Source organism: Heliangelus exortis, chromosome 22, assembly GCF_036169615.1.
Source record: "Heliangelus exortis chromosome 22, bHelExo1.hap1, whole genome shotgun sequence".
NCBI classification, from domain to species: Eukaryota; Metazoa; Chordata; class Aves; order Apodiformes; family Trochilidae; genus Heliangelus; species Heliangelus exortis.
Window position 1 is genome coordinate 7174023 of NC_092443.1, and position 26276 is coordinate 7200298.

The 26276-nt window shown below is 42.8% G+C and overlaps 1 protein-coding gene across 1 annotated transcript; it reads right to left on the reverse strand.

The window, feature by feature from the left end:
• Window positions 1–2758: 2758 nt before the first annotated feature.
• On the reverse strand, window positions 2759–26254 carry LHX2 (LIM homeobox 2). Its single transcript, XM_071766114.1, has 5 exons — window positions 25263–26254; window positions 22245–22447; window positions 21162–21544; window positions 12778–12983; window positions 2759–5943 (listed from the first exon to the last, which is right to left on the reverse strand). The coding sequence occupies exons 1-5, from the start codon at window positions 25485–25487 to the stop codon at window positions 5656–5658; spliced, it is 1305 nt and encodes a 434-aa protein (XP_071622215.1). The 5' UTR covers window positions 25488–26254; the 3' UTR covers window positions 2759–5655.
• Window positions 26255–26276: the final 22 nt, after the last annotated feature.

Here is a 26276-nt window from a genome sequence, read left to right on the forward strand (position 1 = left end):
TAAGAACATAAATATGCCTCTTGGACTCATTTCTTCCTTTAGTGGTTATGGAGAGCCAGTAAGATCTTTCAGATCTATACATGGAGAGCCACTGGGAGAATTTATTTTTTTTTACCTCTGTGTAGGGAAGGAACTAAAAAAGTAAATGTTTCAGCCAGCACAACTGTTACATGGATTAGAGCTCCTTATCCTTTTTACTCATTATTGGACCAATATGCTAATGAAAAATCAAAACCTTTCCTAAGCACACTGTAAATTACCAAAGCATGAGCATCTTCTCTCTGTTTTCGAATAGTAACCAAGGAATGTTAAATTACAGAGTAATTACAGAGCAGTGGATGGATAACAGCCTGGGTACTTCCATGTCATTGCAAGAAAAATATATAGTTATTTCTGTGTTTGCAGTCCTGCAAATTCATTGTGGCTTCCTACCACTAATTACCCAGTAATCTGTATGCACCTGCTAAAAGTCATTGCTGGTATTTATCAATTAAACCAGTTCACCAGAGATTTGTATAGCACTTTCCAAATATTTGTGTCCCTCTTGTTTTACTGTTACTTGTTTTTTTCATAGGTACTGGGCTAAACTATGCAGTGGATAGGTTTCTCTCTTTAATGAAAAGCTAAGTTATTTCTTTTTTTTTTCTAGAGGTGGCTGCAAAAATTTAACTTCTTATGATGTGTTGGATTTTACAATCTAATAAATTGCTATAGCAGCATGTAAAGAAGCTGTGTAAATACATATGCAGAGCCATGCCTTCTACAGGGATTTTTTTTAACAAAAGAAGGACTTCCACAGAATTGGTATTCTCAGAAAATAATTATAATTAGCCCAGTGTTATGCATTAGCATGCTAAATTATATTGCAGAGCCTGAATTTACTGTCAGCAGGTTGCATATTTTAAGTACTATGCTTTGCTCAAAACAAAAACCCCAAAATATTTACTGACCTTTGATGATACAAAAATTCAGTTGTTAGGCCAGATTTTAGGCTAACATCATTCTGATCTGAACAGAAATCCATGAAATGCCCAATATATCTTTTTATCCAGCCCTCAAAAAAAAAAAAAAAAAAAAAAGAAGTCAAATTGATAAATGCCACTCATGGCCCTGATCCAGCACAAGTCTATTTTTACCAGGTTGAATGGTGAGAAGAAACATGTGTTTAATTAGTGTAAAGGTTTAGGGAAGAGAGTACAATTGTAGCATAAATGGTAGTAATATAAATTTCCATCTTTTGGGCCTGTCAGTATTTGTTGCTTCAGTGAACATAATTTTTGAGGATGGGTTCTCTCTCTTCAACGTGGAAAACTTCCATGCTGGAAGTAATTCATCTGGCACCTCTGCTCACTGCTGTGTGTGGCCAGAGTCCATGCCCATGACAAAACCTGGACACAGCTCTGTGACTGTGAGTCCTGACTGCTCATCACTTCATCTAAAGAGGGAAAGCTCCACAGAAAAAGTCAAAAGTGCAATGAAACCCAGCTGAAGATTTACCCTTGTCTGTAGCTGCCATTTCACACCCAATCCTTTCTAACTACAGAGAGTTCTGTGCCATGACTGAGACAACTCAATTCTTCCTCCTGCTCATGGCACAAAGCCAAAGATACCTCCAGTGAAAGAAGTTTAAAACAACTCTGTAACACCACAAATGCTGAAAGACTAACTTTGGAAACATGATTTACAAAGCAAGGAATGTTAGCAAAATGAGATATGGCTATCAATTACAATGATAAATAATTACAGTTAACTGCAAATGCCCATTATTCATTTCTCTGCTGCTCCCCCTGAGCTCAGCCTGCTTACTGAACATTTTCAGGACACTACCAATCAAGCACATGGAGACTGTGAAGATGCCTTCCTAGCAGCAGGACGAGGGGACAAACATTTCAGCAGCAGTTTATTTACTTGTAAAGGGCATCACTGCCACTCAGTGCAGCCAACTTCCCTGCAGTGACTTTTCAGACAAATTCCTGGTAACTCACCCAACGTTATGACAGAGTCAAACTTGATTCTTCACTTTCCACATCCCTTTAAGCACCTCAGCTAAAGTCTGCAGTGAATTCAAGAACATCTCACCACTTAGGAAAGCGAAAACCTGAGCACTCAGGATGCTTGTGCTGTCATCATGCCTAAGTATGAACCCTGATTCCTATTTTGATTTGTGGTTTTTTTCCTTTTCCTTTAGATGGAGATTGTTACTACAGGTGCCTAAGCTTTAGTCCTTACTTTCCAACAAATAAAAAAATAACAAACAATTAAAGTGCTCTAGGCATGTGGGTTTTTTTTAACAACTAGTGAGACACGATAGCTTGTAAATCGAGGTATCCTGGAGGCACATTCTCCATCCACAGTATAAAATTTGATAAGTTGACTTTTCTTTCCAGAGCAGGCATTCAGCTTCTCCATTGCTATAATGATCCTTAGTCTTCTCTTCTAAAATTTAGATAATTTGACTGAAAAATAAGTTTCAGGAAATGCAGCTATTAATAGTGTCAATAAACTTAACTTGTGATTAGATATCACTTACAGTAGATCACTACTGTGGATCAAAATATATTTATTCAGCTTTCATGAGGTCAAATATCCTTTCTCTTTGCTTGACAAGAACAATCCAGTGTGCTGTCGAGTTGAAGAGATTTTTAATGTGTAATCCCCTCTTATATTCTGTATTATGTATCAACTCAAAGACAAAATATCTGCATTATCTTAAATAAACTAGTTAAATGTATTTCAAAAAGTTTCTTGAGTCAAAAAGTAGCAAATCATTGTATGTATTTTCCATATTTGTATAGGTTTCATTATATTCTTATTCTAAGTTACTCTTAAGTCTCTTTCATATTTAAAAAATTAACTACACACCTATCATGCAAAATGTAAAGAAGTATGTTCAACTAGTTCAAATTAGATATACAGTAAAAATACACTTCCAAAGAAATATCATTTCCATTTTTGTTCATGTTTTTAACAGAATTTCAGACTAATACATCAAATGTGGAACTGTACAAGTATGTGAAGAAACATTAGGATTGCAGTAGTAAAAAAATGTACAGCATTCAAAACCAACAAGCTCTAAACAACCAAACAATACCACAGGATTGAAACAATCATGGGGACAACATAGGTCATTGGAGCCAGTGAGTGAATCCTAATGCACCTACATAAAGACCCTACATAGAATATTGTCTCTTATTTATATGCAAAATCCCTGATTTGATTAAAACAGACAATTTCTCTAATTGTCTCTTATAGGTTTTAGATAAGATTAACATGAGAGTATTCCCCTTCATAAATGTCAGTTCTTTGAAAAGGCAATATTGAGAATTGATTTGAAAGGTATTTCCATCCATGTGGATTCAGGTAGTTAAAATACAAGATCACAAATAATAGCTCTGCAATTTAAAGAACCATTTGAATCGTTTTCTGCTACATTTGCCATAATGCTTAAGAATTTAGGATTCAATTTTTTAAAACTGTTCACAGGTTAATACATGGGGTTTTAATTATGGGCTTTATCCCTTTAACAGTGGACCAACATTGCCTTTTAAAACAAGAAAAGATCCAGCTAAACATTTGTCAAAAACATAAAATCTCCAAGGTTATTGACAATAACAAAACATTCCATACAGCAGAATCTCTGTGTCTGAATATCTTTGCAAGGCAGATACGTACTTGTTCACTGTCCACTAACCAGCACAATTTCCTTATTAGACATTTACATTATGAGGAAAAATGTCTTGAACAAACCTGTAACAGTTATTGATTCAAACCAAATTGTCTTTTTTAATGTTTCATCATTATGCATTAACTTAATGAGCCATGCTAGCCTACTGGGTTTAGTGACCAGAACACAAACCCTTTCATAGATCTTAACTAGGTATCATTTTCTTAGGACTGCCTTGCTTTTTGGATAACTCACCTGTGGGTTCGTTTAAGTTGAAGTGTAAAAAAAGGTTAATAAATGACCTAATTATGTCAGCATTTCTATCCCACAGCCCTCATGATCTGTCCCTGATCTCGATAGGAATTTGGCTTGCTCAAGGATCACAAATCTTCAGCTGAGAAAGCTGAAAAAATGTAGTGCTTTTAAAACCAAAAAGCATTGTCACCAAAGAGTCTGGCCTCCTAAATCATCTGCTATGCACTGAAAAGGGTAAAGAATACAAATCTTGGCACCTATCTTGCTGTTTATTTGGAATAATCTTTTGGCAATTTTGATCCAATGGGAATGACAGATCAGTTTTAGCTGGCCACATACAGCCTAACATTTGACTGAAATAAACTGATTGTAACAGGTTTGAAAAGGAACAACCATATGTATCTTATGCACCACTCAAAATCTATAAAACTACCGGGCAAACAGCATAGTCTATACTCGCTCTTATACATATTTAAACTTTGCTGAGGTATTTCTTTAATTACAGAAAAGCATCTTTAAAAACAATAGGAAAAAAACTCAAAATATGCATTAGATTCTGCGCAGGGTTTTTTGGGAGAAGGAACTCAATTGTATTCAAAGGTCCTTAATCATTAAAGGAATAACCACTTTTATTAGTGTCGATAATATAATCTTCCTTGGCTTTTCATTCCTTCAAAGCATTACAAAAATGTAAGGCTATGACTTAATAAAACATAACTTTGCCTCGACATTACCCACCGCTGTTGTAAAATAACCTGAAATACTTCTGTCTCTTTCCTAGGGAAAATTTTCCTCAGCGTCCACCGCTGCAACAGACAGATTGTGGCCACACGGCTGTCAGATCCCCACTGGCTTCTCCCTGACAAGGGACAAACCATCTCTTGCACAAAAGCAAAATTGCTTCCATGAATGCCAGCTGAAGTCAAGCTTCTTCCACACAGCAAAATTAAGTATAGTTTTTCTGTTTGGATTTTAACATTATCTGATAGCTTCTACCTGCAACTAACAGTTATTTTTTTTCTCTACAATGAAGACACCTCAGCTGTTGTACAAACTGGATTTCTCACCCAGATATACTTCAGGAACAGGAGGAATGTATACATCATATTTAGAGTTCGTCCTAGGCAGATAATGTGTCTGAAGTGCAGTTTTCTAATCCTTTTAAACACAATCAGCCTATCTTGACTATGACACTAATGTTAAATGTAACTGCAGCCATTACCAAGTAGTTTCCATAAGTGGTTTTATTACTGGTTAGATCTTACAAATTCTGGTATTCGAACAGACTTCGACCTTAAAATTCTAAAACAACAAAGCAACCAATGAAAGGCTTAGGACTATTCAAAATAACAAACTCTAAACATTTTTGCCCTGGTCATAAATATACAGAGAGAAAAAGAGAGAAGTGGACATGGAATCCAAAGAATGTAGATAAAACAGTATATAAGGCACATGGCAGTCTTTGAAAATACAGAAGCTTTAGCCAACTTAAATTAATTGCTGTTTCCCTTGCTCAGTCCACAAAACTGTACAGTTACACAAATGTTGTGTTGCAATAGATCTTCCAAGTTATTCTTCAGTCCACACTCCATAATACCAGAACACTACATTTCCTTCTGTTTTTTAGGGAAGATCCTAATTATGGTTAGTCAGTTGCTCAAAGCCTCTATTAAAATACACTTGGAATTCCAGCTAAGAATAATTTCTTTTTTAAAGAAATTATTAGGAAGGAGTCATCAGAAAAGATTTGTAAGAGTTGTCTGTGAAGGACTTCGAGATTCATGAACCTCAAGACTTCCGGGCACTGACGTCAAGACAGATGTCACAGTAGGCATAGTAGGGTTAGTCAAGTCCGTTAGAGTAGTGGGAGTGCTGGATGGACTCATGGAGGCATTGGATATTTCTGAGGCAGGACCTGAGGGAGTCCCTGCTTGGAGTGTTGAGTCTGAAGTCTTATCCACCCCAGTGTTTTCTTGACGTAAGAGGTTCCGTCTGAATTTGGCTCGAGCATTTTGAAACCAAACCTGAAATAGTTTAATATAACAGGGTAGCATTTAAAGAGCTGCAGTGTTTAAAAAAGCAAAAGCATATTCACAAATTCACCAATGCTTGAATTGGGAAAGATGTTTTTACTGCCAACATGCTAGAAAAGTAGCCCCAGTCTTGAGAAGTGTCCTCTGCCTGCCCGCATAGCATTCCCCTTCCCCTCTCCTGCAATCCTGTATTAATGGGCTGCCTGGAGGAGGGAAGTCTGTCTGTGCAGGCTATCTATAAAGATGCTTAGAAATTTGGCAGCCTGCACGAATCCTCGATTGCCCTCAATCCCAGAAGTATTTGTCTGGATGAGGCAGACATCAAGCATCCGATGGATTTAAACCGACGAGTTTCAGCACCCTCGTATCTCACGTCCATCTCCCAGCAGCAGCAGCAGCAGCAGCAGGAGGTGACACAGCACAGACCACTCTGACTTTCTGCAGGCCCTGGGAGCTCTCTGAGGAACTTTCTCGTGTTTTGGTGTCTGCAGTGCTCTCACTTTTCTAAAAGGACTGTCCCTCTTTCTTGTCCCTCTTTCTTACTCCGCTCTTACTCTTCCTTCTGAAATGCTTCAGCTCCCTTAGCCTATGCCAGTCTCCTTTTTTCAAATGTTCTCAGAAGTGGAATGATGCTGGGAAAAGAGGCTTGAATAACCCTCACTGCATTAAAATCTGTCATTTCAGTAGAAATTATATCTACATACAAAATTTTTTCCAAAATTGCTACTTCTTGCATTATTTGATCACTATAAGTGAAGGACAAAAGCTCTGACTTCATCTTTCTCAGTTAAATTTCAGTTCTTAAGTCTAAGTTAATAATGCTTTCCGTTGGCTGCAGGATTTGTTGAAAAATAAAATATTTTTTGCCCTATTTGAAAATTTTAAAAATGTATTTGTGAAACCTGTGTGCAACTTAGGCACAGCACATCACAGATTGAGCTTGAAAAGGTTATTAAATACCCTGTATTCAATCTGATATATGTTGATACCCGGCAATTTTACTGCTACAAACTAACTGCAGTTTCACTCTGCTTATTTATCAGAAGGGCTCTGTCACTGTCACATTCTTAACAGTGGATCCTGCTGGTCCCTTGCTGACCTGCTGTAAGGAATAGAACCAGGTCTTTCCATTCCAGGGGAAATGAGCCTCATCGCCTCTGTATGCGTTGGAGAAAGGAGTGAGTGCAGGGATCTGCAAAACCATGCTGTATCTCCATGAGATTTCTCCTCTGTGGCCTGTACAGGGATACAGCAGAGTGTTTGGAGCTCTCGAGGCCACACCAACCTGTGCAGAAATTCTGCCCCTGCCTCTGAGCAGCCCGGACGCTGCCGAAGGATCCGCGGTGAGCTGAGAGAGGAGCAGTGCTGGAACAGAAGTGGTCCTGGGGGGTGTCTCTTGGCACTCTCAACTTGCCAGCCATGCTCAGAACTGATGAACATGTCTCAGCTTTTTCCTCTGACTGATTTTCTTCTCATCTATGGATGCTCCAGCCCCAAAGTCTCCCTACTGAGCACTCTCTGGAAAGCTTTCTACCCCAAGCCAGTCTTTAGGGTGCACACCCTCTCTCTCACACTTTCTCTGGGGAATGGAAGGAAGTCATCCTCATCCTAGTAGTGGCCATAAAAGCTCTGTTCATGGGCTATGCATTAATCACATCCTTACAGACCCCTGTTTCTGAAAGCTCAGTATTTTAAAACAGATTATGTTGGCATTCCCTTGGTTAAAATGCTTGGTTTAAATGATATTTTTTAGTTTCAGATATGACAAGAAAACAAAAATCGTCTCCTAAACCAGCACAGGTAAAAATTTACTCATGATTTTAAACATAGTCCGTTAGAGTGGTAAATCTGCTAAAGGTCAGTGTTGTCATCAAAATGAGGCAAAACCAAATGGGGTGTTTTGCCTGACACTTTCATAACCAGTGTCCTCTGTTGGTTCTGAGCCACACAAGAAGGGAGATGTGGAAATATGTGTGGGGAGATTCTGAGCAAGGAGAGGAGCCTCTCCTGCAGGGGATGCAAGTGAAGCAAATCAGTTTGTTCTGCTTATTCAAGCCACAGTCCCAAGCACAAACTAGTTAGGAATGGTAAAAAAAAGCAATTTGAACACTGACTGGGATTTTTTTTTGTCTTTCGGTAAGAGATAATTTATATTTGTCCCACAGAGTAATTGATTGTGATTTTTAAAACATTCCTTCTAATAACTGTCAAAATGATAACAGATGTGAAGGTGAAATGGAAGTTTAGAGACTGCCACTGCTGGTATGTCACATAATAATTAGAACAGAACAGACAAAACCATGTCCTAAGTTCACACTAAGGTTCATTAAAATTATGATTTTATACATATTTATATATGCAGTAGCCTCAGATATCCGTAACATTGCTGTTCCTATGCACAAAACAATTTTCTTGCTAAAAGTGTGCAAAACTCTAAAGGCACCATAACTGTTTTGTTTATTTACATTGTTCCTAAACATCCAACAGCCCCTTAACTTTAACAGGGCAAGAGACTCCACAGTATTTTTTCTGTTTGTGCTTTGAAATATGCATTCAGTAAAGAAAAGCAAGCAAGATTATTGGTGTTTATAAATTCCCCTTTATCTTCCATGAAACATGAAAACCTGACCTTAGCTGCCCTTACTAATGCCCATTCCTACTGCTTGCAGGAGCTGCATGTATAACATCACTTGCTCTCTCTTTGGTAGGGGTAATTCATGTCAGACATAGAAAATATTACATAATCCTCTAAGTATTATTCAAAAATAAGATATTATAAGACTATTTTAACTTCCATTCTCCTTGAGGCATTGTCAGCTTTATTAACTAATTAAAAACCTAAAAAATAAAATTTAAAAAAAGCTATAAAGCTCTTCAAAATTGGCCAATAATAAATGTTCATATTATTACTGAAAATGCATCTAAATATTTGTTAACTGAAATTCTGAAAATCCCCTGTCTTATGATAGAATGGGATGACATAATTATCACAGTAGTGATATTCTGATTTGCACTTCAGACATGACATATTCAGCAAAGACTTCACGTTGAGGAGTAATAACAGAATTCAAACTATTGTTTATTGTTTTATGAGTTGCAGAGGTGTGGGTCTGCTTCTCCCCTTCTCCCCTGCCCTGTGTCATTACCTATAGGTGTGCAAAGTGAGTGTGTTAGAGCTGGGGGGCCAGGGCTGCCCGTGCAGAGTGGCAGCAGTGCTGTGAGCTCACAGGGGCAGCTCAGGCCCTGCACCTGTAATGGCATTACAGACAAGTAAAGAAATAATAACCCAAACATACATAACTGAAAGAATTGTTCCAGAAGGACTTATCTCACATCAATTGCACAATTAGGAATCTGGTCTTCAGTACTGAGGAATAAACAAAATCATTGGGAAGTATTTAGCATTTTTCTGTCCAAGTGTATCAGGATAAGGCTGAGCTATTTCAAATCAAAAAGAAAAATAAGAACCAAAACTGCCACTAAAAAATAAAAGCAGCTGTAAGACCCACCACCAATGCTACCACATTCTGGTGAGTGGAGCTGGATGCCAGGAGCTGGGCAATCCAGCAGCAAGGCAGAGTAATATTTACTGGAGTTAAAATATTATTCAATCTCTTGAGTGATCTGTGCAGCTATCTCTTTGCCTCCATCAAGTAAAACAGGATTAAAATAACATCTCCATACGATGGGAAAGTATTAAAAATAAATGCAATAAGTATTGTAAAGGGTTTGGATACTGCTGTGAACGAGCTCACCTAATCACCTGAGATAACTTCATGCTCTTGTTTGTAACACCTCCATTGTTGCAACTGTTAGGTACGAGTTGTATCAACAGCTTATGCTAAAAACAATTTTTTAAATGCAATTTTGCTCATCCACACAGCTACCTGAACACATTCAGTTTTACTAAATTTTAGTAACTAGTAAGTGGAGAAAGAAAAATATAAAAGGGTGCTGCACCACAAAGTAAACCACATTCCCTTATTTCACACACATTCTGATCACGCTGTTGTAATTAGTAAACACAGTTAAGGGAACTGTGAGCTCCATTCTGAATGGAGGTTGGGCAGAGCCTGCTGCATGCCAGCCTAAAGCAAATCTGCACCCAAGTTAGCTCAGGGTGCCCACGCATGACAGAAAAAATTTCCATGCCTGTTGACTGCTGGAAACCAAATTAGCAAAGTCCAAATGCACGCAGTAATCTCTGCAGGGTTTTCATAGCAACTTTACTGGGGAGTACTTGACTTCTGAGCATGTGTAGCTGATGACTAATTCTGTATAAAGCAAAGACAGAAGTCACAGCTTCCAAATCTGATATCACAGATCATTAAGAACATAGTCAAATTCACTACTCATCTACCCAGTCCCCTTTTTGCATGTTAGGTGGCACTGCATACAGAAAGGGCACTCTAGCTGTTTCCTAACTCACTAGGAACTCTACCACATGTGTTTAGGAAGTTGGAAGTACACTGGTTTCAGAACTAGAGAATCTGTTTCTCCTTTTCTCCTGCCTTGTATTTTCTACTAAAACATCCTATTGATGATTTACAAAGAGCCACAATCCCTCACCAGCTGAACTGAGATCTGAGCATGCAGCAAGTGTTCCAGCTTACAGAGATGCCTAATACAACACAAGGAATGTAGGGGATTTCTCACTAGTGGCAAGTGTGCACGTGTGTCTGGGAGTCCATGTGCCTTGGGTGTGTGAGGCTTGTTTGGATCAGTAGTGTCAGTGTATTACTTGGTGTTCAATAAATGACACAAACAGAATGCCAACCTTTCTGGCTCAAAAGAATTAACAAGTGAGACTACTTCAGTAACTAACATCATGAAGAGTTTTCCTTGGCAAAGAGCAACCCTGAAACTCATATATGTGGACTTCAGCATTCAAAAAATTACCTCTCACAGATTAGAGATAAACCAGTTGGGCACAAAGGTTCTAATTTTTTTTTTTTTTTTTTTTTTTTTTTTTTTTTTTTTTTTTTTAGACCAAATTAGTTTTCAAACAAAAAGTCCAAGAGTATGGAGTGGAAAATGCTCGTAGCAGACAGGAAAACTCAAGTGATACAAGCCAAAGGATCAGCCTGAGCCATTTTCTTGAACTGTCCCCAACAGCATCATCCTCTGGGTGCAATCCTCACCACCAACTATTACCTTCCACCACTCTTCAGCTAAAGGAGCCCAGACATAAAGGAGTATTTAACTGTAAAAGTGAAAGGAGTGAAACACAAATTACCAAAATTAATAAAGAAGTTTTTTTGAATTGTAAGGGTCTGCCACAAAGAAAAAAAGAGGAGCCACTAAGCCCCCTAACACTGCAAGATGTGATATGTTTAAGATGGAGACAGAAGCAATGAAGAAACCAAAAGAGGAACTGAAGTGTAATGAAGAAACGGAGTCCAGTTTGGGGGACAAGGAAACAGATTCTGAAAAGGAAGGAAGAAAAAGAGACAACAACTTGGAAAAAAAAAAACATGGAAAGAAAGACCTATTAGGTGAAAAAATAAGACAGAGATGGAAGTCAGAGTTGGTGTGGAGTGAGGAGAGAGAACAGAGATGATAAAGGGAAAGATGCTTTCTAGATACTGATCTCATTTCTTAATGCACGATGTGAAATTTCTGATAATTCAGGTGTGAATGCACTGTTAGAGACCAAATTGATATTACTGAAGAGTCTAAACTCTGAGTGTAAAATAAAGTATAAGTGTCAAAATAAGGATAGACAAATACAGTAAATTATTTCACCCGTGTGCATGGACAAAGGTGAGCTGCCAGGAGAGACACTACATCAACTGTTAGGATGTGACTAGTTACAGGGGAAGAATCTGTTCCACCACAAATCAGCCTGATAAAGACAAAAAAAATCCAGCTCTGTGGAAGACATTGCCAAGAGAAGTAATTCCATATGGTTTTTAATTACTGGTTTTTACTGGGAAGCCTACAAAACCTTTATTCCTCCTTCTGTTAAGTACTAACATTGTGAGGTCCAGAATCTCTCCAGTTAATTCATTTTTTTCTCAGTATTTTTTGTCGAGTGCCCTACGCTTGCCTAAAAATGTGTCCATGCTGTTTTCCCAGAAGTCTGTGCCTGAGCCCTACCTGTCTCTCTGAAGCTCACAAACCATTTGTCTCCACCTCAGGCCTGCTTAAAAATTTCAGCAATAGCCTGGAACTCTGTCTCCTAGTTGCCCAAATTCGTCTCTAGGTGTAGTTTCATGAATAAGTGCCCATTAAAATTGACTTATTGAAACAGAACTACAAATTAAAATAGAGCTGAATCAACTTATATTCTCACCTTTGCTTCCCATAATAGTTCAAACAGAGTGTATATCCTTGAAGCAAGAAAAATCCAGCTTTTAGAGCAAAAATACCTTTAAAATGCAGTCTCTTCTCATCCTAAGTTACTACACTATGAATAAAAATTATTTTTTATTTGACCACCTCAGTTATGAAAGAAAAAATATTCATCCTTGTCCTGATAAAATAAATTAAAACTGCTGATTAATTTCTTGTAAACATTCACAGTAATTTCTAAATGAAAAGCTCTCTGTTTATAGTGAACACTCTAACTAAAATAATTTACTTCATTTTACAGCAGGGTTGAAGCTAAAACATGCACCAGAATGCCACAACTGTCATTACAAATTAGAACCCAAGTGATCTGCTTTTGGGAAACTGAAAAGAAATAATTTTTCTCATACTTTATAGGATTTAACTGAAGTCTCACAGAAGGTACGAATGTCTGAGAAAAGCTTGATGATCAGCACTTTGAATATAAAATTGATATTCTATTTACTTCTCATGACAAACGACTGCTCTTCTTACCTGAAGAACTCTTTTGGTCAGGCCAGTTTTCTGAGCTAGCTGTTTCAAGTCCTTGGCATCAGGATTGTGGTTGATGGCAAAATATGACTTCATTGTCCTCAACTGGTGGTGTTTGAATGATGTCCTCATCCGCTTTGTTTTCTGATTGCTGGGGTATTGCTGGTCTCTGTCCAGGTGGTCACCATCGTTTTCATTGCAACTTAAAGCTTAAGGCAACAAGGGGAAAAGGAGTGTAAATCTATGGCTCTGTGACCAACATCCTTTGCAGTTCATCTGAGTGCAGCAATTAAAATAACATAGCATGGCAGGTATTGTACTGGCACAAATCCTACTTGCCTTCCCCTCCATTTCTGCATCTTCTATTTTTCCCTTACAATGAGCAGCCTGCAAGGACCCTCACCTGCCTCTTTATGGCTTTGTAAGTGTCAAGTCTGTTTCATTTTTCCTTCCCTCCATACCCCAACAGCCTTTCCACCACTTTCTGTTTGTAGGACAGTAGCTGTCCTCAACTCTCTAAGTGTTTTAATGCACTTTGTATCACTACAAATTGCTTTGTAACATACAAAGAATGCTGTACAATGCAGTCCGCTTCAGTCTCGATGGAACAAACCAGTTAAAATTCTACTTATTTCCTTCATCAAACTAGAACCTGTAGAGTGCAAGAGAGACCATTAAATGAAACACTATAAAAGAAATAGTTTGTGGGTACCAAGTCAGCAAATCATGACTGTGATTTGACTAGCTAAAGAAATAAAGCTGTTAATACAATGTATCACCGGAATGGCAGATAAAAAACACCTTTTTAATTATTTGTTTGTTTATATTTCCTTTTCAAATCGAGCACTTGCAAATACTTGTTGGAATGGTCATTTCTGTTGTGTGCTTTTGAAATCACTGAACGACAGTGATTGATGAATTTGCATAAATCACCCCTAAAGCCTGTAAATGAAGTCTGTGAGTGAGAAACATTATAGCAATTATCAAGTAGTATTGAATGCTGAATGCCAAGCAAAATAATCTCACAGACCAGAAGTAGTTTTTCATTTATTTGTGCATACTGTAAACCATAGAAAAACTCTTAAAATACCTTAAGGACCGAGCTTAAACCCACTAAAAAATCCGGGGATATAACTGGAAGTTAGCTCTGACAAACTCTCACTCATTTGCTTTTTCTGTTCCAATATATACAACTCCTTTTTAATTTCCTATAACTTTTATGTTAAAAGCACTGAAAAATCACTACTATCTCTGTTCTATGTTGCGTTCAAAAATGAGGAAAAAAATAATTAAAACCTGAATTATTGGCAAATTTCTTAAACATATAAACAAATTTGTTTTCTATTGTCTGTTACTGCTGTTTCATTACAATTAAGCACACCTCACAGACATGTCTTTATAGTTTTACTTTTAAATTCTTGCTCTATCAGAGTTTTTCAGCCCTGTTGAAAACACACCAATTCTGAAAGGCATGCATTTTAAAAGAGTTTTTTAAAATATATATAAAATGCACATACTCATAAGTAACAATGCATGCAGACTCTATAGACAGCAGTTTTGCAGCATGCACAGTAGCTGCTTTGCAACCCAGCTTTTCAAAACCTTCTGAAAGAATATGGCACAACACAGAGCAAGGACTGCAAAAATTCAGCCCTAAGACAAAAAAGTGTGTTTGATTAATAGATGCAGAGAAACTCTCCAAAGCTTCAAAGTTTTCTGTGTGTTTCTACATTCTGTATTTTTAAAAACAGCCTAAAAAAAATGTACTGCACATCTAAATGTGTGTGTGTGTGTGCATGTGCATGCATTTGTATAAATCCTTTCCAGACCTCAGTATCTTCTGCCAACTTCTACCGATAAGAAACATTTCTGCTCGTTTTCCTGTGGTGTGGAAAGACTGGAAGCACCTGAATTTAGAGGTGTAAGACATATAAAAGGAGATAATAAAAATGCAGTGTTACCAGCAAAATCTTTTTTTGGTTTAAGTATTGAGATAAGAGTTGCCAAACTGGGGGCATCCCATGTGCTCCAGTCTCCTTCACAGGTACAGTTCCTGATGGAAAGAATAGTGGGATGCAGAACTGAAGCTGTCCTGCTCATAGCAAATTCTGTTATGGAAATGTAAAACCAAGCAGGTTTGGTTTTAAAATGTACTCGCAGATTTTAGATATTAGTAATGGGAAAGACCTTTGTGTGTTATCTCACATGCTTCCCAACCCTCCCAGAAATAACAGGGCAGAGACTTAGGAAGAAATTCATCAAAATATCTGCCTGAAAGACTATGGTCTGTTCATGTTAATATGCAAAATGATAAACCCTAGGGCTGCAAGTAGTTGGATTCTAACCTGTTCCATAGAGAGTGAGATATATGCAGGATCCAAGGAAATAAAAGTGATTCTAAACCTTCCCAGAAGGGAATGAGGGTATCAACTTTTTGTCAAGCCCGGATAGGACAGTGAACAATTTACTTGTTAAATTTCTCATAATTTTACTTCCTCACTTACTAAGTAAAATTACTATTAAAATGGCAGTAAATATGCACCTTTTGGGACTCACAAAATATTGTCCTTTTCTGTGAAGAAAGTTACAGAACATGTTTTGAAAGTGCATGAGGGTGTCTGATTTTTGTTGTCTTCTGCAAGTGCCTGGGTACCCCCAGGCATCACCCGAAATGGCAAAAATATTCCTAGTGAGTGCCAATTTTCCTCTCATATTTGGTTCTGGTGCCTGGCACCATCTTCAGAGTCTATTATATCAGGTCTAGTGTTATCTGCATCTCTCACAGAATCTGAAACGTCTGTGGGCATTGCAGGCACAGAGATGCTGAGCGGGACAGGGGTGTAAGAATGTGGAGATTTTAAGAGCTGAGAAGTTTCTGCAAAAGACATCATGATGTAAGACTAATACTGTACGTGCTCCTCACACAACCCTCTGTTTTTCAGACACTTCTTCTCTGCTCCTTTGTGTTGTCTCTGTGTCTCTCCCAAAGGAATTGTTCAACTCTCCGTACGTACAGTTTCGATTCAATCTCAGTATCTGGGGCTGCTGGTGGGAGTTCAGAAATACAATTGGTAAAATTCCAGTAGTAGAGAGAAGTCTCAAATTAACTGATGTTTCATTCCTGTTTTGTGATAAAACAAATTCTGAAGTGGAGCCAAGTCTCTTTTTGACCCTAGAGCATTTCTAAGGCCTTGGTGCCTTTCCCCCAGTCGCCACATTCCAGCCACTGCCCTCCTGTCCCGCTGGTCTCACCAGCTCTGAGCCTCCTCCATTATCACCGCGGTACAAATGTCCATTTGGCCACAAGATGGTGATGTCCACAGAGTGCATCACTGGAAATTAGAATAAAACACTATCCTTTCATACGATGACCAAAACATCCCCTGCAGAATAATGAATAATAAGAGAATCTAAAAGCAGTAGCATGGGTGTAAAGCAGCATGTGTTGCAACCTCTGTAACAAACACTGTTTGGAGAAGAAAACTGGAGAGCACAGCTTCACACTCAAATCCCCAGATCTCACCATGTGCCGGGACTCGGGGCAAAGCCTGTGCTTAGTCATTAGTAGGTTGCTAAGTACATGGCACATGAAGAAGACGGGAAAGAGGAATTTCCTTGGGGGGAACTTTTGTTCTTAGTAGCTTGTGTTTGGCACGTTAAATTATCCAAAAAGAAAACAAACTAATCCTGATTCTGAAAGAATGATGAAACAAGAGACACATTTAGTGCATGCATCGGCTCTCCAAATTTAGTGGATCAACAACATACACCCCTTTCCTTCAGTAATAAGAGTCCAGGGGGTGTGTTAACCTTCTGCTGCCTGGAGAGGGAACTTGTGATTAACTAGACGAGGCAGGGATGCAGCTGTTTGGCAGGAGTATGTACAGGACTTTGTGGTACCAGCATCCTCGAAGGGGACAAAAGTGAGACAGAGCCCTCTGAATGACACTTGGGACAGGAACGGGAATGATTTTTCTCCCTGGTGGATGGAGAAGACGCTTGGAGAAAGCGGACACCTGAACTCCTTATCACAACTGGGATTGAAAGGGGTGAAGCTGTGGCACTTGGAGCAGGCAAGGTTCTCCTTGCTGCCTGGCAGCGTACAAAGGGGAGGACACACACACCACCGCAACAGACATAGAAAGTGCTGCCTCAACCTTGAAATTTCAAGAGTTGTTTCTGGGAAGAGGGAGATCAAGACTGTCTTAACGAGCGACTGTCTCCCAGGCTGAGCATCACAAGGCCACGGGAGAAGAGAGCTGGGTGTAGAAACCTCTTTCCTCCGGCCTTCCTCAGCCGCCGGGGACAAAAGGGCTGCGTGTCCCGCTGCTTCCCGGGGCTGCCCGAGGGACCGGCCGCCCCCCTCCTGCGTCCCCGGTGCCCCCGGGGGGAGAGAGCGGCCCGGGACGGGGCTGCAGCGGGCGGGAGAACAAAGGGTCCGGGCCGGGCGGGCGGAGCCAGCCGCCGAGGGTTTTTCCCCTCAATTAAGCCAATTGAATGGCGCTGAATAGCCGGTGCGAGTGCGCGGTAATTCCCTGAGCGCCGCGATTAACCCGGGCAGCCCCGGCCGAGCGGGGCTCCGCGCTGCCCACCGGGCCGGGGGAAGGGGCCGGGCGGGCTCTGCTCCTGAACCCAGGGGCTCTGCCAGCCCAGCTCATCCCGAGGAACCCCCGGCGGCCTCCCTGGAGAGAGAGAGGGAGAAGGAGAGGGGGAGCGCGGCTGGGGCCCCGCTCGCCCTTCGGGGAACAAGCAGTGCCGGCTGCCTGCCCCTGCCCCGACCCCAGCCCCTGCCCCCCGGGGAGGGGCCAGAAGCACCGAGCCCGGGGAGCCCCGGAGTGACCACGTCGGGGGGCGAGGAGGGAGCGAGGAGGAGGGAGAGAAGCAGGAGGGGGGGAGGGGGTAAAGGAGGGAACTCCGATTTTCCTTAGGAAATCGCTGCAAGACATCGGCTTTTAAGTTGCGATTCCTGTTTGCCCGCTCCGAAAATGTAGTTACAGGAACGCTTATTCTGAGTTTTTAATCCCAGGGGAAATGAGGAGAGAAAGAGAAATTTGCTCCTCAGAAGTTTCCAGGCGTTCCCCGGTTTTGTCAGAAAGAAACAACAAAACAAAACAAAACAAAAAACCACCACCAACAACAACAAAAAAACACCAACCGAAACCGAACCCAACAAACAAACAAACAAACAAAATAAAAACCACACGAAAACTTTTGGCAGAGCCGGTTCGGGGGGCGATCAGCTCCTAAGGGCCCCGGCGCTTTCCTGAACCGTTCCGGGGAGCGGCACGAAGCGGCCCCCGCACCCCAGCCCCATCCCTGCCCGCCGAGGGGGTTCACCTCGGCCGGACAGTCTGGAGCTTTCTTACTGAAACATTTTGTGTCCTCCTGTAGTAAAGGGAGGAAAGATTTATTGATATCTCCGCTGTTGGCACAGATTATGGGTATTTTATCAGATACCGTGGTGCCCCAGGTCCACGCAGCACAGATGTCACTTGCGGGAGTATTTTAGTGTCTTCATGTTAAAGACAGACTCGATACAAATAAATAAAATACAGCGGGCCGTGGGAGGCTTGGGGTCTAATCCACAAAGGGAGTATTCAGAATTCTTTACAGGTGCTTCTGTGTTCAGCAATCTTTCAGCCATTGATTTACTGACCTAAAAACCTCCTCAAACTCTATTCCAACAAGTGAAAAAAGAAATTATGATCACAGGAACACACTTTAAAAAAAAAAAAAAAAAAAAAAGAAAGAAAGAAAAAAAAAATCTTTTTGAAGTTTCAGCATCCTTCTAAGCTATTTTCCACTTGTCAGACTCTATCCACATCTAAAGCCCATCATCATCCCCATGCAGACGGAGTCTCGTTTAAGTGTGTGTGGGGGTAAAGTCAGTCCAATTCGTGTTGCAGATTAATATTTGCTGCAATTACGAAAAGAATTTCAGTCTTAACTCTGCCTGAGTTTACCGGTCCCCCTTTTCCCACGTCCTCTGGGTGTAGATTTATTTACACAAAGTATCACGCACAAATTATCAGCAACAGATCACCTCAGAGGACAATATTGTCAAATTTCGAGTGCGTTTCTGAGTAGGAACGGATAAGTTCCGTTAAAAATAAAAAGATAAAATATCACACATTTAGACTGTTTCGTTTTAAAAAGCACATAAAAATGAAGGCTTTGCAATAATCTCCTCGTTTGTGAAATTTTACATCAACGGCAACCTGGACACATTTTCAAGATCGATGTCACTTATTACTGTATAAATTAGTCGATTATTGGTTTAATAAATAGTTAAGTAGATAAATATTCAAGCAAAGAAGCCAAAGTTTCCTCTAGGAAGATTTCTTAACCTTCCTTTTCAGGCTCTAAGCAAAAATTGAAAGACAAAAAAAAAAATAAAAAATCGGAGGGCAATTGTTTTGAAACGATTTTTTAAAAAAATGCAGTTAAAGATGATTTATTTAGGAAGTCAGGAAGCAGTAAGACCCAGGACAGATGCCGCTGGTTCGGTTTACAGGTCCTTTGAATCTGAACATCTGCCCTGCACAGGGAGATAGCGGAAGGACAATTAAAGTCTAATCCCTCCGAAAATGAGACGTTTTTAAACGGGCAAGATGCATATTTTATGTGTGTTTTAAAGCTCAGCTGTTACTCGGGAGAATGCCACACACACCTTTCATCAACTTTCACCACTGGGACTACTGCTGATTCTTGCACTATTTCCAAATTATTCAGCGATTAGTTAAACCAATAATAGCGGCAATTTTGTTTCCCGAGGTGCGTTTGCCGGTTAGAGATGCGCCTTTTCTCCCTGCCGTTTGCAGCGCAAACCACTCAGTTTCGTCTCTATTGTTAGTTTGTCTTTAGGCGCAAAACACCCGCAGCCTCATCCTCCCGCAGCCTCATCCTCTCGCCGCAGTCTCCTCCCCCGCAGCCGCAGCCCTGGGTGCCGGGGGATCACCAGTACATCTCAGACCCTCACCACCACTTTCTCTCTGCCTTCCCAACCTCCTTCCTCCTCCCTCTGCCAGGCGGGAGCCCCGCGCAACCCGGAGCTGCGGGGCCGCGGCTGTCGGGGCGCGCAGAGGCGCGACTGGAAGCAAACGGCAGCAAATTTGGCCTTTACCTAATGCCCTTTCCAGGAAAAAAAGTTGAAAATATTGAAGGGAAAAAAGGGGGGGAGTACGCCCTATGGGATATGTCAGAACTTTATAGATTAAAAAAAGAAAACTTCTGGTAACGGCGGAGAAGCGCAGACGACACTGGAACAGCAGGAGGAGGGAGGCAAAGGAGTTTTCGTCTCCAGGGTGCAAGGGGGCGGCTGCGCGCACAGCCTGGGGAAACTCGGGGCTGAGGTAAACCCCACCCCTGCCTGGAATTCTTCTAATAAAGTCAAGATCTGAGAATTTTCTTTCGCCCAGAGACTTTTTCGTTTTGCACACAAGGACAGTGCTGGAAGATCCAGTGACCACAGCCGTTCTAGTGGGCACTTTGATGGACGAAGAGCAGCGAGAGGAAAAGGGGAGCAGGGGTGGGGGTGCAGGAGGCTGCTCGAATTCCCTTGCCTGCAAAATTCCAGTGCTATGGTGGGGAGGTTAAATGAGGAAACATATCAGGAAGCTTGCAGCTCGATGCAGAGAACCTGGAAGAGAGTTTCTGCAGAGACTGCATGCAGGCTTGTGTCTGCTGCCAGGTTTGCTCCCTTTCTTCTCGCTGCTGTTCTCAGTTAAGAGGCGGAGGCTGCCCCTCGGGGCAGCGAGCGTTTAGGAAAGGGATGGGTGCTGGAAGCTTCCCCACTCTTCTTCGAGTCACATCTGATGAAGGAAACTCCAACCGGACTTGTTCCCGTTTGAGCAGACTCGAGGCTGCCTGCAGACACCTGCTGCCTGCAGTCCCTGCCCCAGTCTGTGGGCCTCCCCAGCCCCGCACACCACCCCCTACCCCCTCGGCCCCCGCTGCAGGTCCTCGGGGAATAACCACCTTCTTACTTTCCCTCTCTCTTCCAAAATTCTGAGGTGCAAGAGCTCAGGACAAGGGCAGAATGATTCACCCATCAGTAGCCTTGGAGTGTAGCTACTACAGAAAATTCACAGCTCTCTGAAGTGCTAACTTACAATCTCTGGTTTCCAGATTTTATTTCAGGCTAGACTCCCCCTTCTCCCCCTCCTTAACCAGATGACCTTGCTTCAAAACATTTTATTTCCAGCTGAAGTGAAAAATGCTAACATATTAGCTTCTGTAATTGCAGTTTGACAGCACTTGATCTCAATAATTATGCTGCAGCTAAACTATTATTAACGGTTTAAGCTAAAATAAACAGAAATCCCCCTTTGGAAGCGAACAGAAACAAACTATTTGAGTTGCTCTCGGGGAAGATGGGGGTCTCTTACCTGCGTTGTAGGCTGCCAGATCTGCCCCAGGCCCCGGGCTCTTCCTTTTCCTGGGTCTCCCCTTCTGAACAGTCCCTACGCCGTTGTAATAAGGCAGTCCCAAAGTATTGGCAGACCCCGCTCCCAAAGCCGGGCCCTTCCCAGCGGCTACATCCGAGTGATTGAAATGCACCTGGTACTCCCCCTGGATGAGAGTCTCGAAATGGAGGCGACAGTACACCAGATTGTCCTTCATGCCAAAGTGATCGCCGGTGGTCAGCATCTTGTTGCAAGTGGTGCAAGTGAAGCAATTTAAGTGATATACCAAATCCCTGGCCCTCATGACCATCTCGGAGGCAGAAATTCCCAGGTGACATCTCGCACATCTCTGCACCGAAAACCTCCTGCAAAACAGAACGGGCAGAGGAGATGGTGAGAGGCGCATCCCCCCCCTCCCCCCTGTCACCGAGTCCGCCCGGAGGGCGCCAGAGGGAGAGAGGCTGCGGGGCCCGGGGCGGCCGCCTCGGCCGGGGCAGCGACACAAAGCTGGGACTTTTGCGGACCGGCTCCGCCACCCGGGTGCCCGGGGGGTCCGCCCCGTTTCCCACCTCGAAGCGCAGCTCCTGTCCCGCCAGCTCCCACTGGCTCTGACCCCCGTCCCGCAAACCTCCCCGGGGCCGGAGGGACAGCGGGACCGGACACAACCCCGACCCTCTGCCCTTGCACACGGACGCGGGAGGGGAGGGCGAGCCCATCCCCAGGGTGAGATGCCGCTCCGAGCCTCGCCCTGCGTGCCTAGGGCTTAGCTCCCGTGGGCCATCGCGTTTCCCTTCGCAGCCCAAGAAGCCCGGACAGGGGACGCCTGGTGGAAGCCCCCAGTACCCGCAAGCAGGTAGGGTGAGCTATGCCCCCCTCCCGGGACCCTGGGCCCATCCACATCATGACTGTCCCCCTCCCGTGGGAGGTTCTGGGCGCCCAAAGCCAGCCCCACGAGGACCGCGTTGCCCACGGATCCCCTCCACACTCTCTTCAGGACAGGCTTTACTCAGCGTGGGGGGCTGCAGGTCCCCCCCTCCCGGGCCGGTGGCAGAGGGCAGGTTGTACCTGTAGTAATCCTCCTTGCAGTAAATGCTGCCGTCCTTGCTGAAGCAGGTGAGCTCGGACTCCAGGTTGAGTTTACATTCACAGCACTTCAGGCAGCGCATGTGCCACTGTTTATCCACAGCCAGGAGGTAATAACGGTCGGAGATTTTCCCCCCGCAGCCGGCGCACAGGGCAGCCCGGTCACTGCTGATGGAAGGCATGGTCTGCTGGGGGAAAACAATTACAGACCGTTAGCGAGAGGGAGAAACTCTTGTGCACCGCTGGGCTCCCCCCTCCCCTGCCCGGCCTCGGCTGGGCTTCTTCTCTCCCTTGCCGGGGCTTGGCAGGCGCAGAGGAGAGAAGAGGGGGCTTCGAGCCCCTCCGCCCCGACGGGACCCGGGTCCCCGGTGCCCCCCGGCAGCCCGCCTTCCCGGGAGGAGCGGGGGGAAAGGAGAGACACAGAGAAAAAACAGTCTAGGATTTAGAGAAGGTGCCCGGATGAGATCCAGGATTTTTTTTTTTTTTTTTTCGTTTTCGAGGATTTTCCCGTCCCAGAATAAGAAATGATGTAGTTCAATAAACAGGCGCAACAATCACAGAGTAAGGCAAATCGCAGATAGTTAATTTCAAAATTTATTATTATGGGTATACTGAGAGCGTCTGCATATTTAATGCTCTGTGAGTGCGTGTATGTGGAGCATGTCTGTGTGTATTTTCCTAGCTATAAAATTCCGAGTGAATTACGATCAAACCCCCCAGCAGTCACAGTGCTACAGACACAGCTCCCTGCAAGCTGGTTCCAAACAACACGCATCCAAATCTGCTGTGACCCAAAGCACTAAAAGGATCGGTAAATAAAACTGCGGAGGAGATGAGCATCACTAAATCCGAGGGGCAGAATGTTTTATCAGGAGAACGAAACAGGGGGAGACGTGTAGGAAAGAGAGGAAAAAACAACAGAGCACTTTAGATTACGTTGGGATAGACTTGGAAGCAATAAAACTAAATGTAACCCCTATATAATTTAATAGTTTAGTGTCAAATCGCAATCCAATCGAAAGCTCGCAAAAAACAAATACATACATATTCCGTCAACTTCTACCAAAAAAGAAAGAGAAAAATAGCGGAAACCTTTTAAGCACGCTTATTTATTTTCGCCGGCACCTTAAGCAGGACCCAGGAGAGGAGGCTCAGAGTGGAGCAGTGTTTATGGCAGAGCTCGCAGCGCGCCGCTGTCCACTTCTTTCCAAACTCACCATTATCCGCGTTGCACAAAAGCACGCTGCAGATTTGTTCTTGTGCAAGAGGGCTCCAAACATTTTTTTACAGATGTGACAAACACGCAGTTTGTTTTGCTTGGAAGGAGGGGGGTGGGGTAGGGGGAAGGAGTTGTTTGTTTACTTTTACCTCCTCTAGAGCCTTAAGTCCTTGCGCAAAGCCAAAAGAAAAGACAGCTAATAGGGAAGAAACCAAAGAAAACGCAGCTATTTTTTCAGCCTACTCTGGACTGGTTACTTTCATCCAGTACTTGCAGAGATCACCAAATCCCATGGCTGTGAGCACTGCTCTTTGCACTACACCATTCCCACCATCAGAACTACATGTAAATAAAATCCTGGCACTACGTTGGTATGTTAGTACGTAACTCACTGATAGCTTCTTTCTTTAACGCATTAACTCTAACTCTGCTTAGGGATTCGTTTTAGAAACGATGCCGTTTCTTGTAAATCCACTTTAACTGAAATACCATTTTTCTGCCACTCACCCCCCTCCCCCCCCCCTTTTTTTTTTTTTCCGTTCCCAATAACAAAAAATACTCTGAGATCCAGAAATGGTATTTAAGGACCCAGTACTCTATTTCACTATTTTTTATATACACGTGTGTATGTATATACATTATATATTGTTACATAAAGGTATCATGCCACAATAATTATTCCAGGAAAGGTAATTCGATATTGTTTAATTGTATGGAGAAATAAAACTTTTCCAAAGAAAACCAAAATAGTTTAGATTAGAAATCAATGTTCCACCCTTGTAGTATAAAGGCCGGTTTTCAGTCAGAGTTTCAGCATTAAATATTCTCACTGTCACTTTTAAATAAATTTCTACAAACTGTTAAGATAAATAAGACATAGTGATTAAGTTTTAAAAACCGAGAACATATAATCTTTCTTGCATATGCCCGTACCAGCTTACAAGACATAATTTAACCAAAAAACGGGGTCATTTCACTTCAGAATTATAATTTCTTAACAAAAAAAGTAGTTTACATAAAATGTCAAATCAACTAACACACTTCAGAAATCTCTTCCACTTTTCTAGTTTAACTCTGGTTAGAAGGATGCATCTTTTTATTATATAAATGTATTAATATACAAGTACTATGCAGCAGCATACATAAGATAAAAAGTAATAAAGTTATAAAAATTTGCATCCATCCATCTCCCTGAAGCACATCCTCTAGCTCTATTTCTGCAAACTCAATGTTCACATACATTACAATTACTTTAAAAAAAAAAATCAGAATTTAAAGATACTCGAGTATAGGGGTTTGTTATTGTAAATGCTGTGAAGTCTACTTCGATGTAGACATCCTACCTGAAAAATAACACAGAACTGCTTTCTGTGGAGCTTGTGTTCCCATCCTGCAGACAAAAATTATGCCGTGCCCAAACGTTATCTGTATAAAAGCATACTTTGCCTCTTCCTAAAAACTTTGGAAGGCCGGGCAGGCTGGGGGAAGGGAAGGCGTTCTTGGACGCTACCAAAAGGCTGCTCTATCTTTCTCTTTTCTCACACGATCTGTACCATTCGTTTCACCCGTGTGTTACTATCGCTATGCATATTATTAATAATTAACAGTTTTATGCCTTTCCCCGCGGTTTTATTTAATCTTTCGGGGTACCTTTATGATTAATTTTCTCCTGATTTTGCATTTTGCTTAGTTTCCCCCCATCCGTTATTTTAAGGGAAAAGCTCTAGATTTGCGGGATTTACGTTTAGAGGGTGAATTACTCCCATTCCTTTGCTTCCTACCGTTTCGGTCTCTCCCCTGTCTATAGCCGAGCTGATGGCCGGTGCTTCGCTTTTGGTTCTCCGATCCATCTCGTCGATGACCCCGTGCATCTCCGAGCCGGACAGACTGTGGAAAAGCATCGCTGAGGAAGCAGAGGAGGAGGCCCCGAGTTGCTGCTGCTGACAGTTGTCGGGGTCCCTGCAGGAGCCCAGAACTTGCATTAACCGGAGCCCTCCCCCATGCATCTAGCACGGCCGCCCCGTCTCTCCTTGGGCTCCGGGCTTTTCGCCCCGTCAGAGATCTCCGGAGCGCAGGCACTGATCCGAGGTTTCGAGGGGGTTGGGTGCAGAAAAGGCGGGCGAAGGGGATGAGGAAGAGGGGATAACTGGTGGTATAAGCTTCGGGGCTTGGATCTAGTCTGTTGCGCGGCCCCGGCACGTCCCTCTAGGAGGCTTCTTCAGTACAGGGCTCATTGCCCCGGGTGCGTTCCCAGGCTTTATGCTCTGGCCCAGCTAGAAGAAGGCTGGGCAGGTTTACGGTTGGGGGGGATTAATAAATAATAGAAGTATAAAAAATTAAACCATCTTCAGTGAGAAATAAATAAAAAATAATAATAATAACGACAAGCCCCCTACATCGTACTGTGCGAAATTTGGAGGAGGAAAGCGAGGGAGAGGGAGGCTGCAGCAGGCGGCGAGCAGGCTGGTGCTGCACGGAGGATGGGGCGGGCGCCCACCGTACGCACTCACAGTCCAGAGGGCTGGCAGCGGCGGCAGCGCAGGGGCAAAGTTTGCTCCTTCCCCCGCTCCTCCCCCAGCCCGCTGGAGATCATTGGGAAAAGAAAAAAAAAGCCGAGGGGAAGGAGGAAGAGTTGGATGGGCACCAGATGGGACGGGCACTCGGCGGCCCCCCTCTCTCCGTAAAGCGGCGGGGCCCGGGGCGGCTGCTCGGGGGGGATGCGGGGGGAGCGGAGCCGCCGCCCGCCGCGGTCCGTGCTGCCAGCGGCGCGCCTGCAACCGCGCGAGGCTCCGCGC